We start from the raw sequence: 7,558 nt of genomic DNA on the forward strand, positions 1-7,558 counted from the left end.
ATCATAGTTGAAGTTGTTCTTGTAGAGAGATCTAGGAGACATTTCCCCCTCTACAAGATCGAGACCATAATCCCTTCGTCGAAGCAGATCAATCTCAAAAGGGAGTCAGTTGATACAAACAGCAAGACAATTTTGCACTATGGTAGCAGGGGGCGACGCGAATCTCTTCCAGCTAGCGGACGGCATCTCGTGCCACGCATGGAACAAGGACCGCTCCAAACTGGCAATATGCCCCAACTCGAACGAGATCTGGATCTACTCGGGCTGCCACGTGCCGGATCCGTCGCAATGGCGCAAAGAGGCTGTGCTCACAGAGCACGATATGCTCGTGTGCGGCCTAGACTGGTCGCCTGTGCATGACCAGCTCGTATCCTGCTCTCATGATCGCAGCGCCTTTGTGTGGAAGTATGAGGCCGCCTATCGTCAGTGGAAGCCGCTGCTCGTGGTGCTGCGCATCACACGCGCTGCCACAAATGTCAAGTGGAGTCCTGATGGTAAGAACAGAACTGGACGAGGGAGTTGATACAGTGCTAACGGCTATTGACTTTAGGCAAGAAGTTCGCGGTGAGTAGTGGTGCGAAATGCGTGTCCGTGTGTTACTACCAGGCGGCGGAGAACTGGTGGGTCAGCAAGATCATCAAGAAACACAAGTCCACGTACGTAGCTTCAACTTGGGATTTTTATTGAGCTTGGATGCGGATTCTGAGCCTATGACCTGTAGGGTGACAGACTTGGACTGGCACCCTAACAGCCAGTTGCTAGTGACTGGCAGCACGGACCTCAAGTGCCGCGTGTTCTCGGCGTACATCAGCGATATCGACGGGCAGCCTGATGCCGGTCCGTTTGAAGCCTTGCCGCCGTTCGGTGAGCCCCTGGCAGAGTTCGACAATGCCAGCGCGTGGGTGAACGCTGTCGGGTGGTCCCCCAAGGGCAACCGCTTGGCGTTCGCCGGCCAAGGATCATCCATTCACATCGTTCACTTTGGGGCACCTGGCGAATACCCTACGATTCAGGTACTGTGGGTTGAATTTTCTTGTGCACAAGTATGGTAGCTGATGTTGTGGATTTGGGTACAGTCGATCCGTTTCTCGCACCTCCCGCTGATGCGCATTATGTTCCTGTCGAACTCCGCGATTGTCGGAGTTGGCTACGACTTCAACCCTCTGCTGTTCTCCCAGGACGCCAACAACTTCTGGTACGTATTTCACGAATGTGTAATGTATCATTGTATTTGGATTAACCAAGTCCATAATATCTAGGTCGTTCTCTGAGTTTGTCGACAAGAAGCCGACTGAGAGTGCTGTCAAGAAAAACGCCGGTGGCTTCAACGCTGGTAAGAGCAGAACTGTTGGCTTGACTGCAACTGGATACTCACTTGTCTCGCGTGTTTTAATGCAGCTCGGAGCTTGTTTGAAAGCAAGGTGACGCGAGGCCAGTCGTCTGATGCCACTCAGCACGATAAGAATATGCTGTGGATGTACGTTCGACCAAGTCCAAGGACTATTTTTCGTTACTAACATTTCATACTGCGCTGCAGGAAACATGAGAGCAACATCACATGCATTCAGCCTTACGCCAAATCCGCCTCTGGTGGTGTCACGGAATTCTCCACCTCGGGTACGACTCGCACAAAAGCTGATGAATTCTATGTTTTGCGATATGCTAATTATTATGCTGATGATGTTTACTGAAGCTCTTGACGGTCGCGTTGTCCTATGGAAGCTGGGAAGTTTGAACGTGCAATTGAGCAAGCTTCATCTGTAAGAGGGCACGCTCTTTTTCTCGGACAAAGTTAAGGCTCTGCAATTTACCTGTAGACTCAAAAGCAGCATTAAAAGCACCCGCTAGTGTCACCTGCGCAACGCTAACGAAGCGAGCCTGAGACCAGCACAGATAACAAGATCGGATTTCTACTTGTGATTGCTCTGTACACCCGACACTAACAAGCGCAATGACACCTCTATTCGTACATCCGCTTTAGTCGTCTATACTCCTGGCGATACTGGTTCTCAACGACAGAGGCTTGGCGGAAGTTTTTCCACTCAGGAAACTCCGTGAGCAGCACCTCCGGGTCGTAGGAAAGCAGCAACTGGATGCCCTGACTAACGTCGTTCAGCGTACGAGCGAGATCGATATGATCCGGGTTCAGGTACGTTCGCTGCAGTTCGAGCAGCTCATAACTGCTACGCAGGAACAGGATCGAGTACTCGCATACACGCTCAGTCTTACCACGCAGCAGTAAGTCGCATGAGTCTGCTACCAGTTTGTGGATACGCATAAATACCAAGTGGTCGTGCGCCACGATCTCCAGTGCATCTGATAGCGTCTCCAATGCCACGGACAGCGCATCAGCAGCACTTTCGGGGTTTGTCTTGATAATCTCTTCTGCTCCAACCAGCACCTTCTCCAAGTCCGGCATACCAGGCTTTGTGCCGTCATTGTCTTCCGTTGCACTCGGAAGCGGATGTAGCACACTGTCGCCTCGCTTGCAAAGCTCACAGCAGCACTTGAATCCGAACTGCTCCCATAAATTCTTCTGTCTGTTCTCACGACTCTGCTCACGTGGATACAAGTACGAGATCGTCAGCTGTTCGCCCTTGGCGATAGGTCGCGCGACCCGCACCTCGGACACTCCACCTTCGGGACCAGCACCTTCTGGCGTAAACTTGACGCAGTTCGGGTTGCAGTCGTGGTTAAACATGGCGTTATACAAAAACACGCCACTGTCAAAGGCATTGCATTGCATAGCAAACACGTTCTGTAGCACCTGGTCGTGTGATAGTGCTAGTTCGCTGAAGTTCTTGCTCAGCTCGTCCACCTGGGGGCCGTACTTCTCTCGGCCTGCAGAGAGCAGCCCCTCGGGCAATTCACTGAGCTTCTCAGGGTATAGATGGCTCAAATGCTCCATGATTTCAGCATAGTCTGGTCGCGATAGCACTGATTCCATCGTGGCCAAGAAGAACTCAGGGTCGGACGTCTCCACATCACTCGGCCATGGTACATACACCTGCTCAACCAGAACCTGCGTTCCCGGTTTTAAATCTCTCGTGGCCACATAACCTCGAGACCCTCCGACGCTGTTGAAGCTCGTCACCAAGTCGATAGGGCCCACCGCCAGCGGTTTAACGTCGTCCCAAGGTTCGTACAGACTACGCGTGACTTCAGTGGTAGATTTCTGCTCTTCCTTCGCAGCAGGAGAAGGAGTAGAAGCCGTAGGAACGATATGCACGACCTCATGAGGTGTCACAAGCGGTGTCGTCGTCTCCTCGTCGCTACTGTCGTCGTCGAAGAGCTCGAAGGCCGCCTGCACTGACGCACTGGCCTTGCCACTCATGCTGGTTGGACTGACGTCGAGTTTATCAACTCGTGTACAGTACATCATTAGTGTACGTTATGTGTACCGGTACCTACGAATTCTTCTTTCCCTCTCTACAACAACCAAGTCAAAATCCAAAGTACCGACACCTCCCTTTTGTGGTCACCCGCACTCTGGACGCGTCTCACATGGCAGAAGACTTGAGTGTCACGCCGGTCACAGGGCGAAAGCACCCGCGGGCCCCGATGCAGCAGATGCAGCAGCAGCTCCTGCCTCCTGATGCCACACTGCCCACCTTCGTGTCCGACTCTCCTATCCAACCTCCGCAGCAGAGTGATGATCTTGCGCGCCCTGCGGCGTCCAGCACGTCAGGACTGCCACTCGGGCGCCGCATGCGCCTGACGCTCGGCCAGAAGCGCGAGGTGGTAGACCTGGCAGCCAGTAAGAAGTTCACGCACCGCGAGCTAGCTGAAAAGTTCCGTGTAGGACGCACCACTATCACCAATATCTGCAGACAGGAGGACCTCATCCGCACCGAGACAGACTCGGCTGACGCTACAAAGAAGAAACGGAAGACCACCAAGTGCACGTATGATCTGCGGGTGCTGGACGAGTGTTTGCATAAGTGGAGAATGGAGGTGAAGGTTTCCAGTCCCGATACTAAGCTCACTGGCACCGTTTTGCAGCATAAGGCCATGGAATTGGCCTGTAAGATTGTTCAAGAGCCTTATGCAGCGCTACCTGACAAGGTGAAGCAGGCATTGCAGAAGTTCACGGGCTCCAATGGCTGGCTAGACGGATACAGGACCAGATTCGGCTCGTTCAGCAGCAAGCAGCTGCCTGGAGGAGGAGATCAGAGTGTTATCAAGAGTGTGGACATCCAGACGAGACTCCGAGAACTACACCACGCTTTTAATAATGTGGATATTGAGGATATTTGGACGGGCAGTGAGTTCGCAGTCATGTACAAGCCACCGGTGTCTGAGTCGGTTAGTGGCAATGGCAACAATGGCCGGTACACGGTCTCACTGTTCGTGAGTGCTGCTGGAGAGAAGCACGATTTGCAAGTCATTGGTACGGACCGCAACCCGCTGCTATTGGAAGGAATTGACACCAAGGAGACGTTCAATATTCAGTATGGATATTCGAAGACTGGTTGGCAGGTGGCACAGACGACTGTGAGCATGCTCAAGTCGTTGAATGCACTTGCTAAGGAACGTAAACGCACGTTCCGAGTGATTTTGGACTCGGCCGTGCCTCATGTAAAGGCTGCTATGATTTTGGATTCGCAGGGAGACCAACGCACGTTCTTTGTGTACGATCATCTTCAGATTTACTTCTTGCCGCCTAATTTCAAGGCTCCACGTTTTCACCCCTGCCATCTTGGCGTGATTCAAGCGTTCAAGGCACGTTTCCGCGGTGAGATGGTGGAAACGCTGTTCAATAATTATCGACAGAGTTTGATGAGCCAAGACCCTCGTGGCTTTCACCCTCAGCGCCACTTGCACACTCGCAACGTTTTCCACTGGTTTTACGTGGCTCTTCACAGTCTTGACAAGCAGCTAATCCAGAGTTGCTGGGTTCGCAGTGGGTTGCTCCCCACCCAGGCTATTGCGTCGCTCAACTTGCGTATCATCTTGAGCAACAGCGCCAACGGTTCTTCTCCCAGCAGCGGTACAGACAGTGGCAACGGCAGCGTACATTCTGATGCGACTGGAGTGTATGGTGTATCTCCTACCGGCTCACTCAATGGTGCTGGGTCGTCGCTGGTGGGCAACGGAAGTTTACCATCTCCAACGCTATTATATCGCGAACTGCAGCAGCAGTTGAGTAGTATCGCCCAACTTGCTCCTGACTTCTTACGCTGGATTGGCGTGACTGAGCCTGCGAATGCTCAGGTGTTTGTTGATCTCGAAGGCAACGCTTCTGTGACTGATCCTGGAATCGACGAGGTTCAGATCATCCGCGGCGTTCTCCAAAAGCACGGATACTTATCTACTAAACGGCTTGACGACGAAAGCCATGCAAATGGACCATACGAAACCTTCGAAGACGTCGCTGATGAGCCCTGTCCGCGACCAGAAGAAGTGCTCGCGTCAATTGGGATCCTGAAGCGATATCTGCGTTTGTCTCGTGATGCGATTCCAAACCGTGTTGATGCGATTGTGCAACTGAACGACGTCAAGAAAGCCGTTGACGGTGCAGCTTTCCGTGACGCCGCTATTTGAGTGCAAGTGCGTGTGCAGTACTGGTTTATAAGTACTTGTTGGCATCGTGTTCACTGTATTATCACTATTGTCTTGTATCATTTATCTTACACACGTTTTAGCAGTCGAGCTAGTACACGTTCCGGATTTTATAGTTGGGAGGAATGACGGGCGCTTCATCCAACCGCAAATTTGTTTGCGCTGCAACTGGGGACAACAAGGGTGCAGCTCGTGCGGGTAAAGGCATGGGAGGCACCAGATCAGACAGATCGTCTTCCAGCGGGAGTATTGTTCGCTCAGCAATAGCCTGCTGCTCCATGCGTCGTTGACGCCTTGCATAGGCTACAAGTGTACGTAGCGCACTCACCAACCAGTCTCGATGACTTGAACTCTGTGTCTCTAGATCCAGTGTACGTCCTCGGAATACAACCGAGAAAGAGCACGCTTCAAGGACACTATTGGAAGGGTACTTGCGAAACACAGCGGTCTGTCTGCCGTCCAGCACTTGCAGTACCTCTGCCAAATCGACGGCTTCACTAAGGCCTCCGCGCTTATGCTGCCACTGCACAGTTCCACAACAATTGCAATGCAGTCTGGTGGCATGCGCACCTCCACGCCGTCCGTACTTGAGCAGAGGGAAGAACATATTGATCGCCTGCACCAGATACGACCGATGCTTGCCACCAAAGCGGAAGGCCAACTCGACGATCTTCCACCGTGCACCTTCGATCGTCTCGAGCTCTTCGTCTGTGAACAAATACGTCTTACGCTTCTTCCGCAAATGGAGAGACTCCAATACACGCGGACCGATCCTCGAGAACGCGCTCTTCTTGTGTTTCTTGCCAGGATGCATCTCCTGCGGGGCCAGCGCGGGGCTAAACGGAGGAGGTGTCGGCATCGAAGACCCATCGATCGGCGACGGCACGCCAAGGTCGTATGCAGTCGGACATGATCCAGCTCTCCTCCGGGTCGGGGCAGGCCTCGACTTGAGGCGGATTCCATGAGATTGGGCCAATGGTTTACCCAGATGATCCGAGTCGTCTTTCAGTTGGATCACTAGCCGTCGTACACTCGACGTAAGTTGGTCCTGTGCTGACAACGCCGCTTGTTCAGCTGCACAGCTCAGTAGTCGAGTTTGTCGACGCTGTAGGAGCAGGTGCTTGGAGGGACTCGGCTCTTGCATCACATCTAGCTCCGTCTGAATTACCGCTTCTTCTTGCTCGCTACTGGATCGTTCCTCGTCCTGTTCAGAGTTATCTCCGTCCAGCTCGAGCTCTTCCACGTCATCAACATGATCGACGTCTTCATCGTCATCGTCATCGTCTTCCTCGTCGTCATCGTCATCGTCATCGTCCTGGTTCGACATATCTTCAGGTACGTCCGACTCGCTCATCAGGCTCTCGCTCATGATCCTGCTCATTAACCTGCGCACGCTCCTCGGCATGTTGACCGAGTCAAAATCCAGCAACTCCTCGTCCAGCTCCTCCTCGGTACTGTGCGCACGCCGTTCCTCCTCTTCCAAATGCTCCTGCTCATTGTTGTCCATGTGCCTGACTTCTTTGACATCCTTCTTAAACATTTTCTTATCTTCCTGGTCGTTCGGAGGCGACGACGAGGGTGCGAACCTAGCGTGCACAGCACCAAAGTCCTTCATTTCCGCTTCGAGCGTCGCTCTCCGCATTAGTTCCGCCTGACTCAACGGCTTTGCCAACGCCGCCGCCACCAGTGGCCGCGCTGGATAAAACTGGAGCCGTTGATTCGTGCCTCGGCCGTTAGTTTTGGGATCCCACATGGTCATATTCGACTGCATCGAGGGCGTCGCGCCGACACTGCGGCGCCGCGCGTGCCGTTCTTGACACCGCGCTGCCCTGTCGTCGTCGCTCTCCTTTTCCTCGCTGTTATTGCTGCTGAAGCTGCTGCTGCTGCCCCGCGAATCCTCTGGTTCGGCCTGGAATACACTGCCACGTCGCACGATGGCCGACAGCTTGCCCAGCAGCACGACGCTGGACGAGCGCTCGCGACGACCGCCCGACCA

General features: G+C 53.4%; 3 protein-coding genes across 4 annotated transcripts; 1 reads left to right on the forward strand and 2 right to left on the reverse strand.

Annotated features, from left to right (window-relative positions):
• Positions 1-52: 52 nt before the first annotated feature.
• PPTG_14399 lies at positions 53-2,249 on the forward strand. 2 transcript variants are annotated; one of them, XM_008911672.1, is made up of 8 exons: positions 53-494; positions 551-656; positions 722-1,013; positions 1,077-1,195; positions 1,260-1,333; positions 1,399-1,477; positions 1,538-1,617; positions 1,694-2,249. In XM_008911672.1, the coding sequence occupies exons 1-8, from the start codon at positions 140-142 to the stop codon at positions 1,762-1,764; spliced, it is 1,176 nt and encodes a 391-aa protein (XP_008909920.1). In that variant the 5' UTR covers positions 53-139; the 3' UTR covers positions 1,765-2,249. The 2 variants fall into 2 exon arrangements, with proteins under 2 accessions (XP_008909920.1, XP_008909921.1); XM_008911673.1 differs by having other exon boundaries at positions 551-1,013.
• PPTG_14400 (hypothetical protein) lies at positions 1,635-3,434 on the reverse strand. The gene has a single exon (XM_008911674.1). It carries the CDS (start codon positions 3,380-3,382, stop codon positions 1,961-1,963), a length of 1,422 nt encoding a protein of 473 aa, XP_008909922.1. The 5' UTR covers positions 3,383-3,434; the 3' UTR covers positions 1,635-1,960.
• Positions 3,435-5,978: 2,544 nt separating this feature from the next.
• On the reverse strand, positions 5,979-7,321 carry PPTG_14402 (hypothetical protein; the record flags this gene model as incomplete). Its single annotated transcript, XM_008911675.1, has 2 exons — positions 5,979-6,039; positions 6,150-7,321. The coding sequence occupies 2 exons, from the start codon at positions 7,319-7,321 to the stop codon at positions 5,979-5,981; spliced, it is 1,233 nt and encodes a 410-aa protein (XP_008909923.1).
• Between the last annotated feature and the right edge of the window lie 237 nt (positions 7,322-7,558).

This window comes from Phytophthora parasitica, assembly GCF_000247585.1.
Source record: "Phytophthora parasitica INRA-310 unplaced genomic scaffold supercont2.43, whole genome shotgun sequence".
NCBI classification, from domain to species: Eukaryota; Oomycota; class Peronosporomycetes; order Peronosporales; family Peronosporaceae; genus Phytophthora; species Phytophthora nicotianae.

Bases quoted from the DNA above. Each gene is read 5' to 3' on its own strand.
- PPTG_14400 (XM_008911674.1), bottom strand. From the start codon at position 3,382: ATGATGTACTGTACACGAGTTGATAAACTCGACGTCAGTCCAACCAGC.
- PPTG_14399 (XM_008911672.1), top strand. From the start codon at position 140: ATGGTAGCAGGGGGCGACGCGAATCTCTTCCAGCTAGCGGACGGCATC. The intron at 495-550 runs GTAAGAACAGAA...TATTGACTTTAG, and splicing joins TGTCAAGTGGAGTCCTGATG to GCAAGAAGTTCGCGGTGAGT. The intron at 1,334-1,398 runs GTAAGAGCAGAA...GTTTTAATGCAG, and splicing joins CGCCGGTGGCTTCAACGCTG to CTCGGAGCTTGTTTGAAAGC.